Raw genomic sequence first — 21238 nt, 5'->3', positions numbered from 1 at the left:
TAATTTTCAGTTTTGTGTTAGCTGGGGACTTCCAACTGTTATATTGGTTAGGACTCTTAGGTTGCAGATAATAAAAAAACAACATGAAGAAGTTTCATGAAGCTGTGCCTTATGAATGGCTTGGAACCAAGAGGAAGGGCTCTCATGACCTTCTCCCCATCTTATCTCTCCTTCTTGGTATCTGTCTGCTTGCTCTCTCCTTCTCTAGCCCCTCCAGCGTATGCTAGGGCAGCTAGATACTACTGTAGGCCTAGAAGATACAGCAGTGAACAAAACAGACAAAGTCCCTGCCCTCATGGAGTTTACATTCTAATGGTTGGAGATAGACAGAAAACAAGCATAGTGTGTCAGAGTGGGATAAATGACATGGAGAAAAATATAGCCAGGTAAAGAGAATAAGGAATGGCAGGCAGAAGATATTGCTATTTTATGTAGAGTGGTCAGAGAAGGCCTCAATAAGAAGGTAATGTTTGAGCAGAGATCTGAAGGAAATGAAGGAATGAGCCATACAGATATTGGGGGATGAGCACTTTAAGATGAGGGAACAGCAAATGGCAAAGGTTCTAAGGCAGAAGTATGCCTGGTGTGTTCAAGAAATAGCAATGATGACTGAGCAAGGGGAAAGTGGGATCAAAGAAGTAGTGGGAAAACTGATCTTGGAGGATCTAGTATGGAATTTGAGTTTTACTCTGGATAAGGTAATTTGATCAGAGTAGTAGTGTGATATATGACTTACTACCGCCCTCCCAGCTTAAATTTTCTTTATAACAACTTTTCGTCATATCACATCTCAAAATTGTACAAAAACGAAGAGGATGATAATAATGAGCCCCAACACACCTGTCATCTAGCTTCAGTGATTATCAACATACGGCCAGTCTTGTTTTATCTATACGTTCAGCCTACCTACAGATTATTTTTAAGCAAATCCCACATACCATATAAAATTTCATCTGTAAATTACTTATTTTTTTTTCTTTTCTTTCAAACAAGAACTCAATACCATTACTCTCCAAAAAAATGAACAAAAATTGTTGCCCTGATTGTCTCAAATTTTTTTTTTTTCCCCTGGTTGGTTTGTTCAAGTCTGGTTCTATGGTACACATACTACTTGTGGTTACTGTCTTTTTTCTTTTTTAATTATAGCTTCCCTTTCACGTCTTTTTTTCCTTATAACTTATTTGTTGAAGAAGCTGAGTCATTTGTCCTCTAGAATTTCCTGCATTCTAGGTTGTGCTTATTGTATCTTCATGGTCTCATTTTAACATGCTTATCTGTCTCTTGTATTTCCTATAAACTGATAGTTAGATCTAGATACTTGCTTGGATTGAAGTTTGATTTTAGGTGAGAATATTTTGTACATGGTGATCTTGTACATGGCAAGCCATTGCAGAGTTTTACTGTGCTTCCTATTGCACCATATCAAGAAACAAGAAGTGTCTTGTATTTCTTTTTGTGATGTCAAGATTGATGATGGAGTCAGGTGTTGTCAGTCTGACCTATCCATTATGAAGTTACCCACCAGCTTTTTACCTAATGGCTTTAGTGGCCATTGATGGGCATTGTTGTTGTTGCCGTCGAGTTGATTTCAACTCATGGTGATCCCATGTGTGCAGAGAACTACTCCATAGAGTTTTCAAGGCCGTGACCTTTTGCAGTCAGAGTTGCTTGTCTTTAGAGGTGTCTCTGGATGGGCTTGAACTGCCAGCCTTTCAGCTGGTAGTCAAGCGCTTAACCATTTCCAGTACCCAGATGCATATTATTTCATTAGGAGTTGCAAAATAGCAATACTCTAATTTTATTAGTCCGTCTTCGTTTTTTAACTGGTTTTCAGGTAAAGAATTTTTCCTTCATCTATTATTTGGTTATCCTCAGATATAGTTCTTGTAAGAAAGGCAGGGTAAATGCTTGATTCTTCCCCTTGGTTAATAGTTTTCAGAATTAATAGCATCCTAAAAAAAGAAATTTTTTTTTTCCTATACCAGTGAATCGACGGCACTGGTTTTTTTTTTTTTTATACCAGTGAGGGGAGCCCTCATGGCACAGTGGTTAAGAGCTGGGCTGCTTACCAAAAGGTTGGCAGTTTGAACCCACCAGCAGCTCCTTGGAAACCCTATGGGGCAGTTCTGCTCTGTCCTGTAGGGCTGCTATGAGTCTGAATTGACTTGACGGCATGACAACATAACAACAGCAACAAAAACAACCAGTGAGGGTTACTTTTTCGTTTGTATCACTATGGACTCATGGATTTTTAAAGCATATTGGATATTTTTCAGTTGATCGAGGTTTTTTTTTTTTTTAATGCTGAAATTGTCCCTTCTTTGGATAGTGAGTCTTTTCATAATGGCTTCTAAGTTGTTTTAACACAAGTTCGGTAATCTTTCATAGCTTCCTTACTTTCTTGTGTGACAGGATGTTCCAGGCTCATATTAGACATATCCTGCCCTGTCATGGATTGAACTGTGTCCCCACAAAATATGTGTCGACTTGATTAGCCCATGATTCCCAGTATTGTGTGGTTGTCCTCCATTTTGTGATTGTAATTTTATGTTAAAAGGGGTCAGGGTGGGAAACCCGGCTTTGATCCTCATCTTTTCTACTCTGTTTTTTCTTTTTTTTTTTGGATAATCATTTAAAAATTTTTTGGTTTATCCATGTTCTTACAACCATATGTAAGCATATTTGTATTCACATCCCCCCTCTTTATAGGTTAAAGATAACATACTATACACACTATTTTGGATGTTTATTTCACTTAACAGCACATCCTGAGGATTACCCTGGAGCAATAAATATAGGCTTCTTTCTGTTTTATAGCTGCGTAGTACTCCATGATGTGGATGTACTAGAGTTTAGTCAACCAGTCCCCTGTTGAGGAATATTTGGCGGTTTTCAGGCTTTCGATATTGCAGATGGTGCTGTAGTGAATAGTCTCATGTGTATGTTTTTTGTTTTTATTTTTTGCCAGTGTATTTAAGATTAGAATCCTAGAAGTGGAATTGTTGGGTGAAGGGATTAATGTATATGTAATTTTCCTTGCTATTGCCAAATTCCCCTCCACAGGGGTTTTATTATTTTGCATTGCCACCTGAAAAGTATAGAGTGTCTGTATCTTCATAGCCTCCAACTTTTGGATTTTTGCCAATCTGATAGATGAATGGTGTCTCGGTGTAGTTTTAATTTGCATATCTGTTATTATGAATGTGGTTGAGCATCTTCCAGTTGAAGAGCCATTTGCATTTCTTTTCGTGTGGAAGTTTTGTATTTCTCGTCCATTTTTTCTATAGGGTATCGTCTCTACTTTTATATCTTTATGAGGAATATTGGCTTTTATTCTTTTGTCTTTTTACTTCACTGTTTTATTTTTTTTAAGTATGTTTTTTAAAAAATTTTTATATGGTGGAATTTATCAAGTTTTCTTATTTTGAAGTTTGTAACTTATATTTTAAAAGACTCATTGGCTATCGTGTTGAGAAGAAACAGCGGTTGGAGTGAGGGGGGAAGCAAGGGCACAAATAGGAAGACTGGTTCAAAGGTGGCGGTAATAATCAGGCCTTGGTAGCTGTAGACATGGTTCTGGGATCTTTTGAAAGATTTGTTGATTTATAGGATGTAGGGTGTGAGAGAAAGAAAAGAGTCAGGATGACTCCCAAGTTTTTGGCCTACCAGAATGGAGTTGCCATTAACGGAGAAGGAGAAAATTGTGGGAACGGTAGCTTTGGGGGAAGAGCAAGAGTTTGGTTCTGGACAAGTAATGTTTGAGATACCTATCCGATATCCAAGTGGAGGTGTTGGGTTGAAAGTTAGATATGTGAGTCTGTAATTTAAGGCAATGTGTTGGGCTAGAAATAATCGTTTAGGAATCATCAGCATGTAGAGGATATTTATTTAGGTTTTCTCTTTTTATTTGCTTCTTTTTTATTGAGGTATGTTTTACATATAATGAAGTTATTAAATGTATAGTTCAGTAACTTCTGACAAGCAGATACATCTGTGTAACAAGTATCTCAAAGTATAGAGCATTTCCATCATCCCAGGAAGTTTCCTTGTGTACCTTTCTAGTGAGTCTATTCCCCAGAGGTAACCACTGTTTTGATTTATATCACCACCATTTAGTTTTGTCACTTGTAGATGGTATTTAAAACCATAAGGCTGGATGAGATCATGAAAGGATGAATGTAGATAGAGAAAAGAGGTTCGAGCACTGAACCTTAAAGAGTGTCAGTGTTTTGAAATTGGGAAAATGAGGAGGAACCAGCAAAGGAACTAAGAAAGAATAGCCCAAGAAATAGCTTGAGAACCAGATAGAGTGGAGCCCTGGAAACCAAGTGAAAAAAAGGAGGGAGTGATGAACTGTGTCAGGTGCTGCCAAGAGGCCTTGTTCAAGATGAGGATTAAAAACTGACCATTGGATTTAGCAACAAGGGAGTCATTGATGACTTTGCTGAAAGCTGCTTTGGTGGAGTGGTAGAGCTTGATTGCCTGATTGTAGTGGGTTTGAGTGAATGAAAGGAGAGGAATTTGACAGCAAGAATATAGGCAACTCTTTTGAGGAGCAAAAAAATAGGGTAGAAATGGGTAGTAACTGGAAGGGAATATGGGACTGAGAGGATTTTTTAAACATGAGTAGTATTTCAGTATCTGTATGTGCTGATGTGACTAGTCTAGTAAAGAGGGAAAAATTGAAAATGGGAGAGAATTGGTTGAGTGATGTCCTAGAGTTGGCAGGAGGGGATGGGATCTAATGCACAAGTGGAGGGGTTGGCTTTAGATAGGGGCACCAGGCAACTCATCCATGATAATAGGAGGGAAGGCAGATGGATGTACAGCTGAGAGTATGCAAAAGTTCTTTTTGGGTTGCTTTTATTTCTCCGTGACATAGGAAGCAAGATCATCAGCTAAAAGTGCGGAAGAAGGGAGATGTCACAGGTTTGAGGAGAGAGGTCTAAGTGTGAATTAGTCTGAGAATGGAAGAGTTAATCATCATCACCTCACACCTAATCCTATTGATAACGGTTGTGTAATTTTGGACAAGTTATTTACCTTTACTACCTTAGTTTCTTTATTTATAAAATGGGGCAAGTAGTAATCTGTCTCTTAGGATCATTGTGAGGATAAGGTTAGAGAACACCTAGCATTGTTCCTGGCCTATAAAAAAAAATAGTAGTTATTTAATAAAAGATCATTTCTTTCCCAGGTGCAGTAATAAAACTGTTAATAGAGTACAGGTGGTAAAGTACCTCCACTATTTAAAATGTCACTTTAATCTAATTGAGGCCCCTGGGTGGCACAAATGATTTGTGCTTGGCTGCTCACCAGGGCTTTGAACCGGTTTGTTCCAGCTTGAACCCCTGCTGAGAATTTGCATTTCCACCCCAGATGTCCTGAATCAAAATCTACAGTTCAACAAGATTTCCAGATGATTCTTAATGTGTAATAAATTTTGAGAACCACTGCTCTACTGGTGGGTCTTAGAATTAGTCCCTAACCAGGATCATTAGCATTGCCTGGGAACTTGTTAGAAATGCAGATTCTCAGCAGGGGTTTGAACCAAAAGAAACTGGTTCGAAGCCCTGCTACTAACCTAAAGGTTGGTGGTTCCAAACCCACCTAGTGGTGCAGTGGAAGAAAGGCCTAGCCATCTGCTTCTGTAGAGATTATAGCCAGGATAATCCTGTGGAACACTTGAACTTGTAACACATGGGTTTGCCATGAGTTGGAATCGACTCAGCAGAAACAGTTTGGTTTTTTAATTGTAACCTAAAACTTTTTCAAATGAGCGTTTAAAATCTGTTGGTTATATGTGCATGTATATTCAGAATCTGGAATTGGGTAGTCAGGTGCCACATTTTTAAAGAGAATTAATTCATTTTTTTTTCTGGTTTGCCACAAACCTGTAGAGACTGCTTTGATAAATTTCCCTCACTAGTCTGTTGAAAAAGTAGTTTTAGTTAAATTTTTTTTTAAGTTCTGAGTGATGGTTTCAGTCTTGTTTGATCTGTGTCATTTTGGCTATGCTCGAGGATGGACCGGGGTTGAACCTCTTTGTTGCAAATTTTAAAAGCTCGAATACGGAAAATTTCAAGTCTTCACAAAAACAAAAAATCATGATGAACTCCCATGTACTTAGTATCTACCACCTTCGTCAATATTCAAATTGATTCAGAGAATTAAATGATCTTTGAGCAGATAATGGAACTAACTTGTCTTGATTCATTAATGAGTAAGACCTGAAGATTGTGATTTAATAATTAATTTGAATTCCTTCAATCATTATTTTATTCGTTGATTCATGCAACAAATTTATTGAGGGTCTACTTTGTTCATTAGTGCTTAATGACTAAGAGTCTTGGTAGGATGCAAATCCTAGCAAACTTAATAGCTGTGTAGCCTTGAGCTAATCAGACTATTTTAAGCTTCAGTTTCCACACTGGTAAAATTGACTTAATATCTAGTATTTACCTCATAGAGTTACGAAGATTAAATGAGATAAGGCCTGTAAAGTTTTAGCACAGGGTGTGTTACATTGGCTTGCTCTATAAATGTTAGTAACTATCTTTCTCCTTTTCCTTATCTTTGTCATCTAGATTTTGTGTCAGGTGCCACTGGAGCATGTGAGAGGATTAATATGTGGACCCTGACTTTGAAGAACTAGAATTCCAAAATCACTTAGTATTAGGGCCAGGAGAGATCTTCAAGATTATCTAGTTTGACAAGCCCAGAGAGGTTTAGTGAATTATCCGATACCACACAGCTATTATTGTCGGAGCTGGGCCAAAGCTCAGGTCTCCTAGCTGTGACTGCCTTTCTTATAGAATGGCTACTCTGTTGGTTTGTTACCCCCCAACCCTTGTCCCCAAACTTTCCAGTTGTGGCCAAGTTGATTCTGACTTACAGGGACCCCATGTGTGTCAGAAGTAGAACTGTGTTCCATAGGGTTTTCAGTGGCTGATTTTTTTAGAAGTAGATTGCTGGGTCGGTCTTCTGAGGTGCCTCTGGGTAGACTCTAAACTGCAGCCTTTTTAGTAGCAACTGAGCATGTTAATGGTTTGCACCCCCTAGGGATTCCCCTTTAAACCCTATAATCCTGGCCTGCATGCTTTTTGGTTCTCTTCCTTTTCAGTGCACAAATATTGAAGTATATGTGAGTCTTTCTGTGTTTATCAGACCAGAACATGTCCATGGTCACTCCTTCCTTAAGGTTCCAAAGAGGACTTTTTAGGAAAGGTGGGCCAGCTATGTCTCTGTGTGTAATCACTAAGATGTTTTTATCTTCCTTCTGAATCACAGCCCAGGAGTTAAAGTCACTGTTTGAAAAAAAGTCCCTCAAAGAAAAGCCTCCGAGTTCTGGAAAGCAGTCAATATTGTCTGTACGCCTGGAGCAGTGCCCTCTGCAGCTGAATAACCCCTTTAATGAATATTCCAAATTTGATGGCAAGGTAAGTAAAAACGAGAATTAGTCCCTCTGTTAAAACCACAGGTGAGCGCAGTTATTGTTGGCAGTAGTAGTAGTATTAGATTTAAGGATTTCAGAAGTGCCTCAGCGTAATTACTTAGAATGTTACTCATATTTTGTGAGACTGTACATGTAAAAAAGGGTATGAATATTGATTCAGTGTTGTTTCCACAAGAATTTTCTTGGTAAAATTAAAATAAATACAAAGTCCTGATTTTCCCCCTGTTTTATCTCCTAAATGTATTGATAGTTTTGGTTGGTGGGTTGTGATTAGTCACGGTGTAATTGTGGTAGAAAGCCTTGAAAGTGGCTTTGGAAGGCAGTCTGTATGATTATGTCTGATTATTTATTATAACTGCAGAAGTTGTGGAGATTTGAGTTTCATTTCAGAATTGCAGGCCATTGCTTTGCATTTCTTTATAGGGAATCTTGTTTGACACTTGCTATGCAGGATGGCTTTATTTTTTGCTTGTTCGTTCTAACAATTTGATGTTGTAAAATTAAAGTGTCTTTATCTTCCATTTAGAAAAATGGCCGGTATTTCAGGTGGCGCATAGTTTCATGTGCAACATGACCCCTTCCCCCTGTTACCTGTCATTCTGTGCTGAGCTGAGGGGGACCTCTCTCAGGAGACAATAGCAGTTGATTTTTATATTTATTGCCATTATGTTTGCTGCCCGACAGTGGTGTGGGGTGCTGAATGATAGCTTGTTTCCCTGGAGGGGTTGTGTATAATTTGTCTTATTTCAGCATCATTGCAATTAATAAACATACAACTCTTTGCTTATGTTTGCATTTTTCTTGTTCACGTACCTATTCTGTCAGTTGTCTTCTTTGAGCAAGGAAATGTTTTCTCTTTGAAACACTCTCACCTCATACAATTCAGCATGTTTCTGTAGGTTTAAGTGAGCATATGTGGCCATCAGCACATGAAGTTATTGATGCTAATGGGGACAGAGGGCAAAAACTAGAAACAAAATGCGTAAATGACATAAAGATCATAATATGCTCAAGATTTTCCCCCCAAAAAGCAAATTACTTTTAGTAAGTTATAGATTATATTAATATTGATGTAAAGCTTCTCTTATTTGTCCTGCCCGTTTTTCTCCTGTTTCTTCTTGTGGAATGTAGCAAAGAAAAGGAGGGTTCCCTCTCTGGGGTAGGATTGCCAGCCTGTTGGGTTGGACTGTATAGTGTTTTATTCAAATACCACAATTGCGAGACATCATTATTTCTATTACATTACGTGGCTGGAATTTATTTGCTTCCGTTGCCTGATACCATCTTATTATTTGAGGGTATAATTGCAGGAATAATTAATGTGTGATAATGCTTTAATGCCAAAAACTAGCACAGATCTTTTCTAAATTTTATATTCTAGGATTCTCATTATGGCACTAGGCTGTACTATAAATTACTTAGGTTTGGATTTGTCAGAAGGTTGTGAACCTTGCTTGGTATATATCTAACTTCTGGAATGTCAGGGCGAAATTAAAAAAAAAATTTAAAGAAGCCATTTTCTCATTCACAAAGTAATTATTTTTGTTAGGTGTGTGTTTCATTTTAGACATTTAATGCTTTTGTTACGTCAAGTATATTTGTAATCAGCAAAGGATGTGAGCATGGAGCCGGTCATTACACATCGATTAAAAAAGATTTACATATCGTTAAACCTATCTTATGATGGGATACTATTTTATTATTATCCTACATATTACAATTGCTAAAATACAGTTCAACCCTTGTTCTCATCTATTATTTAATATTGATGCATTTGGCAGATATGTAATGAAAGTGACTAATATTTGAAGAATATTGTACTGTATATATTAAATTAGGCTTTCTTTATCTTTGTGGAATACATCAATATGATAGTCGATGACATCTCAGTGATTAATAGTGAATTATTCTTGAGTCAAGCCTTTTTGTAACCTAGAAATTAAAATGACTATTCAAGTAACACCTCAAAATGATCAAATTAGCATTTTGTGATTGCATAATAATGGGATTGTAGTAGTTCTAACAGCATCATGGCTGCCTTTAGAGTTAAGATCATGTCAACCCCTTGATAATAAAGCCTTTTCCTTGAGATTCGACTTTAATAATTTCCAGATTGATTCTTCACAGAAAATCATTTGACGTTTAGCACTGAATTTTTGTTACCGTTGTAACTTAAAATTATTTTGTTTTTATTCACATCATATTTAAGAAGTGAAATGAGTATCCTGTTTTAATGATTCTCCATCTTGTCATTGAACTTCATGCTTTTTGCCTCAAATATAGAGTTTTCCTGTATTTTGATAGTATTATTTTTGTTTTGTTTTTGTAAAGGTTCTTAAAGCCACTAAAATATGTACAGTTTTTTTTTTTTTTTTTTCTTCCTACAGATATTCACAATGCCTTTCTTGGGAATAACATTTGCCTTATTTACATAATTAACTGAGTTGTTTAGGTCTCTTGGGCAAATGGTACATAATTGGGGAGAGAAGGGGACAGGGAAGAGTTTGGGGTCTGATTAAATATGCTAAAAAGCTACTTAATTATATATTTCCTCAAGAGACTAACTGCTGTGAAGTCCTCTTTAAGATTAAACTAGCATTAGATATGAAAAAAAGGATTTTGTTTTTGATATGGCTTTACGATTACATTGTAGTTAAGCCAGCACATATAGTGTCTTTAACAGTTTGTTTGAACTGAACTGTTGGTTTTAGTGATTCTAAGAGTATGCATCTCTTAGCTATTATGTAGAATTAAAGTGAATATTTAAAAGTACTTTTTGGTTCCTGTGGCTGGTTAGTAATTTATTGAAGACATAAAATTGAGAGGGAACTGCTGCATTTAGGTGTGTGCTTTGTTGTAATTTCGACAAATTTTTTGGTTAAGTTTATTATTAGATTATGTCTTTGGTAAATTGGTGTTGCTGCGACCTGTTTTAGATTCATAGATTATTAATAACTCTGTTTACTGATTATTTGAAAAAAGGTCAAGGTAGATTGCAAACCGGTTTTAGGGAATGCCTAGACAGACAAAGCAAAGCCAGGCTCAACCGTGTACCTGAATTCTTCAGCATTGTTGAAAATGGAACCTCTGAATGGTCTCCTTAACACAACAAGACCTCTCTTCTAGAAGTTGAGACAATCCGAAAACTTCTTGTGCCATAAACATAACAAGCGACCCTGTAGGACAGAGTAGAAGTGCCTGTAGACTGTAAATTGTTATGGAAGTAGACTGCCACATCTCTTTCCCAGGGAACAGCTGGTGAGTCAAACCACCAACCTTTTGGTTAGCACCCGAGTGCTTTAACCTTTGTGCCTCCAGGCTCCTTCTTGTGCCAGTCCTTTTGATGTCACTGTATGTGGGAAATGTTACTGGTTGTGACAAGGCAAAGTGAATCAATGAGTTGCTTTGAGGTGAGGAGGGAGTGTGCTCTACTGATGGGTGGTAAACATTCAGCACTGATTTAACTGCCCTGAAATATGTGGATTTTCTACCCCGTTTTTCCGCTTGTTAACTTTCAAAAGAGGTTATGTTTTAGGAAGTGATATAACCCTTTCCATTCCATGTCTTATCACTTATTTGAGAAGGCCTTACCAGTATGCTTTTATCACTCTTCTAGTTGAATTGAGTTTGCAAATATCATCATCAGTAGACGATCAGAAGTCCAGATACCCATTTTCTGTCAAGACAGTAACTAACAAAGAATAGTACTGATTATCAGTTGTGTCACCTACATCAGTTTTTTCACTTTTCTGAGCCTTAATTTCTTTACCTTTGAAAAGGAAATGAGAGTTCCTTCCTCACAGGCTGATAGGACTATCAGGATAATATTAGCATAAAGCACTAGCACAAGGAGAGACAGTATAATTTCCTTTCTAAACCAATCTGTTCTGTAGTAAGACACGGTTTGAATCCTGGTTTCACCTCTTAGCAGTGTGACCTCAGGCAATTTACTTAACCTCAAGAAGCTCTAGTCCTCATCTGTGGAATGAGGTGATGATAGTGTATCAACCTTATAAAGATTAAGTAAGATAAGTTTTTTTAGCTGGCTATGTAGTACATAAGTGTTCCAGTTTCCAAGGAGCGCCTGGCGGATTTGAACTGCCGACCCGGGTCGCTATGAGTCGGAATCAACTCGACGGCACTGGGTTTTTTTCTGGGCAGTACATAGCAAGCACTCAACAAATACCCCATTTCTGATTCTGTCTTTAAAGGGAGGGATGGTAATTCCTGTGTACTTAATTAGGTTATAAGAAGATGGAATGAGAGGAAATGTGTACTTGAAACCAGGACTTGAAACTGTTGTTTTTAGGTGTCTTCAAGTTGGTTTGACTCATAGTGACCCTGTGTACAGCAGAACGAAACACTGCCCGGTCTTGCACCATCCTTACAGTTGTTATGCTTGAGCCCATGGTTGCAGCCACCGTATCAGTCCACCTCATTGAGGGTCTTCTTTTTCACTGACCCTCTACTTTACCAAACATGATCCCTCCTGATAGATAAGATGTCCAAAGTACATAAGATGAAGCCTCCCCATCCTTGCTTCTAAGGAGCAAGAAAAAAAAAAAAAATCCTCACAACTGGACCAACAAGCAGTCTCATGATGAACGGAGAAAATATTGAAGTGGCAAGGATTTTGTTTTACTTGGATCCATAATCAACGCCCACAGAAGCAGCAGTCAAGAAATCAAACGACATATTGCATTGGGCAAATCTGCTGCAAAAGACCTCTTTTAAGTATCAAAAAGCAAAGATACGACTTTGAGGACTAAGGTGTGCCTGACCCAAGCCATGATATTTTCAGTCACCTCATATGCATGCGAAAGTTGGACAATGAATAAGGAAGACCAAAGAGAATTGATGCCTTTGAATTACAGTGTTGGCAAAGAATATCGAATATACCATGGCCTGCCAGAAGAACAAACAAATCTGTCTCAGAAGTACAGCCAGAATGCTGCTTAGAAGCAAGAACTTTAACCTAGCATTGTTAAATAAGATATTCAGTGAACTAGATGAAGGTGGTCTTCGTGTTGACATCCAGGGAGGCCACTGAGGTTTTGACCCTCAACTTCAAATAGAAAGAGTAAGACAATTTTTTTTTTTTTTTTTTGGGCAAAGGCTATTTTTTAAACATCAGGTGAAAAGAGTTCAATATTAGTAATTGCTTGGCCATTTACTGTAGTGTTAAATATTTTACCTGTTTGATTTAGCTAATAAATTCTATTGTTAAATATAAGGAGAATGTTTCCCTTGACACACGCTTAAAAAAGCAGAACCAGTTCTGGTTCTTATACACAACTGAGACTTTATTGTGTTAACTTGTTAGAAAGTAACCATTTCTCTGTTAGAAACTGTTTTAACTGGGAAGCTCTTGTAGAGAGCATGGGGGAAGGGATAATTCACGAGTGCTAATTGCTTGGCTGTTAATTTTCATAAGTGTTGATAGAAGCAATTCCTTAAATTAAACTTTGTTTAAAATGTATCAGGGGAAATATTCCACAATGTCGAGCCTGAAGTGAAAATTAATATGAATGCTGTGGCAATTAACACATACTGGTTAATAGCTTTTAGCAGCATTTTGGGATGATAGTCCTTAAATACATTTTTGCATGCTGCTCTTGTTTCAGCATTGTTCCAGCCTGTGTCTGGGTAATTATGAACAAATGTTTTCTGTGATCATTGACATTAAATAGTTCTCTTCAAAGAAAGTCACTTAAAACTTTGTAGAAAAGCTTGAAGCCACTGAGAAATGTTGGAAACTCAGAAAAGGTCACTGAATTGAAATTTTATTTAAAAAAAAAAAATTGCCCTTAGAGGAACATGTTCCTCATCTGAATTTGGAATATTTGCTATTATAATGGGAATGGTTCCCTGTAATATGTTAGGCTACTTTAGCTTCAGGATCTCTTTCCAAAAAAGTATTCCCTGGGCTTTTTAGTGTTGCTTTGTTTCTAGAGAATAGCTTTTGCTTATTGCTGCCTGAGTTCAGGCAGTGGACTTGCGCCTGAGGCCTTTTGGCCTTTGGGTTTCCTTCCCTCCTTTTCACCCCGAGCTGGCCTACTCCTCTAGAGAGGTATCTGAGAATGAAGCTGGCTACATAATACTCATCCACTTTCCTCCTTTCCTTTTGTCGATAAAAAACAAATCCAAACTTTGATCAGGAGAAGCTTTATTCAGAAAGAAAATGGGAAAAGGGACTATTATAGTAGGAAGAGGGGTCTGTTATAGTAGGGAGAATGCTCTGACCATAAGATAAGCAAATGTCTCAAGAATTCGGTGGAGCCGGAAGCATCTTTCTTTATAGAGACTGAGAGTAAACAATACTAGAAAAAATGGAAGTAGAATGAAAAAGCCTTAAGTGGATTCTTGGGGAGGAGCCCTTAAAAAACGGTTGTATGTTAATTCAGGCCGAGGGTGGCCCAAAGTTCAGGGACTTGGAAGAAGAGAAGTTAACCAAAGTTTGGTTAACTGGCATTTTGTTTGTTATTGATCAGTGGGGACAAACAATTCATTTACTCATATATGAGGCAGGGAATGGAAATTTGGAGTCTGTGTCTGGCCCTGGGGGCACAGTGGTTAAGAGTTTGGCTGATAATCAGAAGGGCAACAGTTTGAATCCAGCAGCCACTCCTTGGAAACCCTGTGGGGCATTTCTACTCTGTCCTATCGTATCGGGTCGCTATGAGTAGAAATTAGGTCACTATAAGTCAGAATTGACTTGATGGCAGTGAGTGTCTGGCCTTGTCATAGGTAAACAAGGGGGGATCCTTGAGTCTTAGCTAAGTCATTTGGGAAAGGTGGTTATTTGCTATAAGCCACTTTACCCAACAAAGGGTGGGGGATTCCTTTAACCATCTCTGTTTTCAAGGATCACAGGGTTTGGGTAAAATTCAAAATTACCACTTGCAATAAGAGTATTCCTGGGGCTAACCTGCCTAGTGCCCGTTAAGAGACAAGTCTTAAGATGATTTTGTGTTTTGATTTAGGAGCTGTTATGTCTCATACTTCTGTTGTCTTTGTTTTATCATTTTAACAGTTATTCTCTTGGCTCCTGGGTGACTCTGTTTTGTTAGTCTTCCTTTTCGTAGGCAAGTTTTATTAGTCTAAGCTTTTTCTAAAAGGAAATATTAGATATTAACTACTTTTTAACAGATGATGATATACTAATCAAAGGACCGGATCTTTAGTTTACTTCTCCCTTGCTGTTGTATTAATGCTTTCCTCTCCCTGTTGCTTGACATCATGCTGAAAATCTCAAGGGGAGACTTTGGGATTTTTGTCTAGGTAGTGTTGAAAACGAACTAAACAGGACTCTCACACCAACCACAAAAGTAATGTTTTCAGCATCCTATTCTCAAGTTAAATATCTAAGCTGAAGTCTTTCTTACAACTTGCTTGCTCCACTTTGAGCTTTTTCCTCTAGGCCTCATTTCTGCAGTTTGTTCTGAACCTTGCCAGTGTGTTGTGGCCTTGTCTGGTTGCAGAGCCCTCTTCTAGAAATCCCCATCAGAGGCAGAATTCACCATTGACTTAAAGGCTTTTCAAAACCAAACCCAAACCCATTGCCGTCGAGTTGGTTCCAACTCATAGCAACCCTACAGGACAGAGTAGAACTGCCCCGTATGGTTTACAAGGAGAGCCTGGTGGATTCAAATTGCCGACCTTTTGTTTAGCAGCCGTAGCTCTTAACCACTATGCCACCAAGGTTACCAAAGGCTTTTCAAAGGCAGGCAGAAGTTTGTTGTGGAAAGAACGTATTTGTCAGGTTTGGGTTAGAATCCTAACTTGGCCATTTACTTGCTGTGTGACATTGGACAGATCACTTTGCCTCTTTGAGCCTGCGTATCTGTAACATGAGGCTAATGATACTAAGATACTATTGTGAGGATTTAATGAAAGTGGGCAGTGCATAGCAAACTGAATGGTGCATGCCCAGTGTCAAAAGACCATTAGTTTCCATTTCTTTTACCACATTACCATGTATTTACTTAACATTTAGTGAGGGCCACTATGTACCAGGCATTGTAAAGTAAGCACTAGATGCAGTGGTGAGCAAAAACAACTGGTTTCTGACTGCATGAAGCTTTTTCTCTAGGTGTGGACAAAACCATTTTGATTCTCCTGGGATCCAGATTTCCGGATTTGTGGAATTGTTGGTGACCACATACCAGGCCATCTGCCTTTTGGTGTCCTTTTGAACCTTGAGCCTTTAAGGAGCTGTTTTCCTAAAGTCACCTTCAAGTCAAACAATAGCCTAGTAAGCAGCTTAGCAGAGATCGTTTTGCCTTAGGCATTGGGCTCTCTTAGAGAATTATCTGTGTACTGCCACTTCATAGGAACAAGACTGGAAAATGTATGACATGTCCTTAGTGACTCTGTTTTTCCAAACCAAAACCAACCACTGCCATCGAGTCGATTCTTACTCATAGCAACCCTATAGGACAGAGTAGAACTGCCCCGTAGAGTTTCCAAGGAGCGCCTGGCGGATTCGAACTGCTGACCTCTTCGTTAGCAGCCGTAGCACTTAACCAGTACGCCACCAGGGTTTCCTCTGTTTCTCCAACCTCCTGGAAACCTGTCCTGTTCTGATGCTATCTCCTGTGAAATTGACGTGACAGTGACCTATGTTTTCACTTTCCCCACTTCCAAAGTGCCTTCCTCATATATTCTGGTTGATGCTGTTGATTGGAATCATATCTACTAACGATAAATGTATTCTGTTACAGAAATTTTTGGTGTTTCTCTGTGCATTTAAGTTTTTGACAACAGGAAGACAAATGTTACGTAAATGATCACCAAAATAAATGTAAAATTGCAATCCTAGTCCAGTCACAGCTAGTTAATTACCCAGTTCTGGAAGAACTACTTTGTGTTTTGAGAACTTTATGGTATTTTAGGAGGACCTGTCCTAATCTGAGGTGTCAGGGATGGTGTCCCTGAAAAAGTGACTCTTGACCTCAGAACAGGATGAGTAAGAACTAACGAGGCCTGAGGCAGAGGGCAGCTTGGCACTTTTGAGAACTGAAAGAAGGTTGTGTGACTGGAGCCCTAGGTGAGGTAGCACATGGTGCAAGTTGAAGCTCGGGGGCAACCAGGTATGGCTTATAGAAGTGTGCTCTTTAACCTAAGCGTTGAGAAGCCTTGAAAAAGTTTAAATGGGAAGGTGAGATGATCAGATTTGTTTTGAAAAGATCACTGGAGCTGTGCTGAGAAGAATACACCTGAGAAGGGCTTGTAGGGACAGAAAGACTGATCAGGAGACTTTGCTGTGATCTGGGTAAGAGAGTGGTAACTTGGGCTTACTTGTTGGTGCTAGAGACGGAGTAGATGAATTTCAGAAGTATTTAGGAGGTAAAAGTGGTGGGACTAGTATAGAACAAAAACAAAACCCATACCCATTGTCGTTGAGTCAATTCTGACTTATAATGGGCTAGTTTAGTTTCTAAGGGATTGTATATAGGAGATGAGGGAGAAAGGAGTTTCAAGGATGATTTCCAGATCAGGTTTTGGTTTGTGGAGCTGGATGGATGATGATATTATCCTTGAATTAGAAAGCACTGAGAGGGGGCTGAGGACGGGGGTGTATGTTACTGCTGTGAGTTGGTTTGAGTCTGTGGACTACAGATCATAGCGTGTCACCATGTTCTTTAAGACACTACACATATCCTTTTTAAAGGGGTAGAGTGCACCCCAGTTGTTTGGTTTGTATTTGGATTGTTTGTGGCAGTGGTCTCTGAGCTGAGAATGGGCTGAGAACTAGGGGCTTGCTCTTTGGTTCCCATTTCACAGTTAGCTTAGGAACTCTAGCTAAGGAACTGCTTCTGGACTTTAGTCACCTCTTCTGTGAAACAGGGCTGTGCTCTCAGAGGCTCATTCCAACTCACCAAGTTGTTACTAGGAGAAAAATGAGAGGGAAATTTTAAATGAGAAATATGTCATTTAAGAAAATACATTGATTTTAATTCTCGTAGGTTAGGGCATTGAGAGAGAAAACATGGACATTCTTTTGCTATAACAAGGTTACTGTTACAATACTACTTTCTCCCTAGCTAACTGATTATCAGATTTATCAGTTGAAATCTGGTTGGAATGAACGTCAAGCACTGAGGTCCTAGGATATAATCCTTGGAGGTGTGATGGGAACTGGGGAACGTGGGGTTTTATATTCAGCTTCCTCATCCTTGGTACCTTCTTCTGTGTGGTTTGTAGTATTTTCTTGTCCCATGAAGTACTAGAGCCTGATTTTACTATCCTGAAGGCAGCTATCCAGAGAAATCAAGTTGCAGCCCAGGGTCACCCTGCTGGGACTAATTCTAGATATTGTAATTCTCAGAGATTTTCCTTTTCATTCTTAATGGCATTTATATCCACAAAATGGGAAGTTGAGTTGCAGGACAGGAAGGCCATGTGGTAGAAATAACATGGACATGGAACCAGATGTGCATTTTAGCCCTGGCCGTACCACTCTTTCTCTAGGGTCTGTGACAAGCCATCTCCCATCTTTAAACCTTGTTTTCTGCATATTTAGGATGAGGAACTTGGTTTGATAACTGCTTGGATTCCTTAGGGCCTTAAGATTCCGTAGTTTTGTGATTAGGGAGGTGATTGTCATCAGAGAAATGAGGAGGGTTAAAGATGGGAAAACTTGAACTCTTTAAGCATTGATCTTCTACATATATGTGGTACTCTTCTCTTTTAATTATAATAAAACTGTGATGTAGGGAATCATTAAGGGGATTGACGCTCAGAGAAGAAGTGTCTTGCTCAACAAAATACCCCACTAGTATGTGGCAGAACTCCTTTCTATTTATTCTAGTACCACAGTTGTCTTTCCTAGACTGTTTTACAGTCATTGATATGAAGGAAACAAAAAAAACACTGTTAATTTTTGAGGTTTTTCAAGATTTAAAAACAAAGTTTTTTTATTTACCATTGTATTTGAAATCTGACATACTGGTTTAGGTATTATTACCAATTGTGTGGGTTGGATAAGTTATTGCATCTCATAAGCCTCAGTTTCCTTACATGTAAGAAAGAAATAATGAGATACTGGGGTAGTGGGGAGGAGTAGGAAAATATAATGCTCTACACATAGAATCTAGTACATGCCCCACAAATGCATATTTCTTTCTGTTGATCTTTCTGGCGTACAGAGTGAATTCATTCATACGTCTTCATCTGTCCATCAACCCACCCATTCATCCAACAAATTATTTACTCAGCACCCACACTGTAATGGTTCCGTTCAAAGGTTTATGCATACCGGCTCTGTATTGTTGTTGTTACTAGGTGCTGCCAAGTCGATCCTGACTCATACCGAGCCCGTGTACGACAGAATGAAATACTGCCCAGTCCCGCCCCGTCTTCACAGTTGTTGCCATGTTTGAGCCCGTTGTTGAGCCACTGTGTCAGTCCATCTCGTTGAGGGTCTTCTCCTTTTTCACTGACCCTCTCCTGTGCCAAGCATGATGTCCTTCTTCAGGGGCTGGTCACTCCTGATAATATGTCCAAAATATGTGAGATGAAGTCTCGCCATCCTCACTTCCAAGGACCATTCTGTCTGTACTTCTTCCAGGACAGATTTGTTCATTCTTCTGGCAGTCCATGGTATATTCAGTATTCTTTGCCAACACTGTATTTAAAAGGCATCAATTCTTTTTCGGTGGTCCTTATTCATTGTCCAGCTTTCAAATGCATATGAGGTGATTGAAAACACCATGGCTTGGGTCAGGCACACCTTAGCCCTCAGAGTGACATCTTTGCTTTTTAACATTTTAAAGAGGCCTTTTGCAACAGATTTGCCCAGTGCAATATGTCCTTTGATTTCTTGACTGCTGCTTCCATGTGCGTTGATTGTGGATCCAAGTAAAATGAAATCTTTGACAACTTCAGTATTTTCTCTGTTTATCATGATGTTGCTGATTGGTCCAGTTATGAGGATTTTGGGGTTTTTTATGTTGACATGTAGTCCATACTAAAGGCTGTAGTCTTTGATCTTCATCAGTAAGTGTTTCAAGTCCTCTTCACTTTCACTTTTTTTTCACTTTCAGCAAGCAGGCTTGTGTCATCTGCATATCACAGGGTGTTAATAAGTCTTCCTCCAGTCCTGATGCAGTGTTCTTCATATAGTCCAGATTCTTGGCTTTGAACTAAAACCAAAAAAAACCAAACCCATTGCCATGGAGTTTATTCCGACTCATAGCTACCCTATAGGACAGAGTAGAATGGCCCCATAGAGTTTCCAAAGAGCACCTGGTGGATTTGAACTGCCAACCTTTTAGTTAGCAGCTGTAGTGCTTAACCCTTACGCCATCAGGGTTTCCAAGGCACTGTTAAATAATACATGGCTAACTGCCCTGGAGGGACTTGAAGACAAAAGTGTCCATATAGCCAACAAGTGGAAGCGCCATACTTCAAAAATGGGGTTGTGCTAGGTGCTGGGGACTTTGACAGTGGTCCAGCACTTCAGCTGCACCTCATTGAGGCCGAGCAGAGGAACAGACCCATGAACTGTAGAGTAAATGTGATAGGTACTTTAAAGGTGAATATAGAGATGTGGAGGCGGCAGTGATGAATAGTAGACAGACTGTAGCTCTGATCTGATCTAATTGTTGTTGTCCTAGGCCTATTTGTCTAAATTTTGATTGTATTAATTTCTAGAGGGCAAGGACTCAGCTTTGGTCACTCTTATAATGAAGCCCACCATGACACTCTCCACATATAAATGTGGAAGTTTTTTTAAATGACAATGATAAATTTCAAATGTAATTACTCTTTGAGGCTTGCAACTACATGGCAGTGTTGTAAGAGCTGTTTTATTAATATCTCCACTCCTTTCTGTTAAATTGAAGTTTTAACACCTAGACAAAGATACATGTAAGAACGTAAGTTTAGGAAATTTGCAAAATATGCTACTATGCAACCAAAGATTAAATTGATTTGTTATATGTGCATTTAGCTACAATTCATTTTAATTGTCTGTATGAAGTTAAAAAGTATTAGTGTCGGATAAAGATTCATCACTAGAGGGTGATTTAAGGCTGGTGCTGGAGAATGCAGGCATGTGTTCCGGCAGATGTTTGTATAAGGCGCTGTCTTTCCTGACAGCAGTTAAAAAGTATGGTTATAGTAATCAAATTGTGGTACAGCGACTCAGAGGCTAGGGCCAGATTGAATTAAAATAGATATAAGATTTATGAATAGCAATAGCTGTGATAAAATTCCACTGCCTTCTTCAACAGGAAGGACTTTTTCCACAGTGGAAAGAAGAAAATCTAATAACCACTTTTCTAAAATTGTGGTTTTGCTGACTTTGATTTTCCCTTTCTAATTATGGCATCAAAACTATAACTTGCTGGTTCCCCCCCCCCCCGTTATTAAGTACAGAAAATTAAAACAAGTATTTTTTTATGAAGTTATTGTTTTGGTTTAGAAACAGAATTCATATAAATCTAGCCTATGGGATTTAAACCCCCTTTTAAGGAAAATTTTATCATTATCACCACAACTGTGTTTTATTGTTCCTATTTTGTACCAGGTTCTATACTTATTCCTGTATACGGGCATTATTATTACTGTTGTACAGATAAGGAATCTAAAACTTTACAGAGATCTTAAATGACAGCTAGGATTTGAGTCCAAATGTGTGACTCCCAGCTGCTCCTTGGAAGCCCTATGGGGCAGTTCTGCTTTGTCCTCTATAGGGTCACTATGAGTTGGACTTGACTCAGCGGCAAAGGGTTTGGTGTGACTGCCTGCAGCCTCTTTCTTTACTGTATTAGTTTT

The 21238-nt window shown here is 38.7% G+C and overlaps 1 protein-coding gene across 10 annotated transcripts in view; it reads left to right on the top strand.

The window, feature by feature from the left end:
- Positions 1 to 21238, top strand: part of MAPKAP1 (MAPK associated protein 1) — a 270520-nt gene that overhangs the window by 49583 nt on the left and 199699 nt on the right. For all 10 annotated transcript variants that reach the window (XM_049895371.1, XM_049895368.1, XM_049895372.1 and 7 more), the window contains exon 4: positions 7291 to 7439. In XM_049895371.1, coding sequence (XP_049751328.1) covers positions 7291 to 7439 — 149 coding nt within the window. The remainder of the gene's footprint in view (positions 1 to 7290; positions 7440 to 21238) is intronic.

This window comes from Elephas maximus, chromosome 9, assembly GCF_024166365.1.
Source record: "Elephas maximus indicus isolate mEleMax1 chromosome 9, mEleMax1 primary haplotype, whole genome shotgun sequence".
NCBI lineage: Eukaryota > Metazoa > Chordata > Mammalia > Proboscidea > Elephantidae > Elephas > Elephas maximus.
Note: the sequence above shows the minus strand (reverse complement) of the source record. Positions and strands in the feature narration are given on the sequence as shown.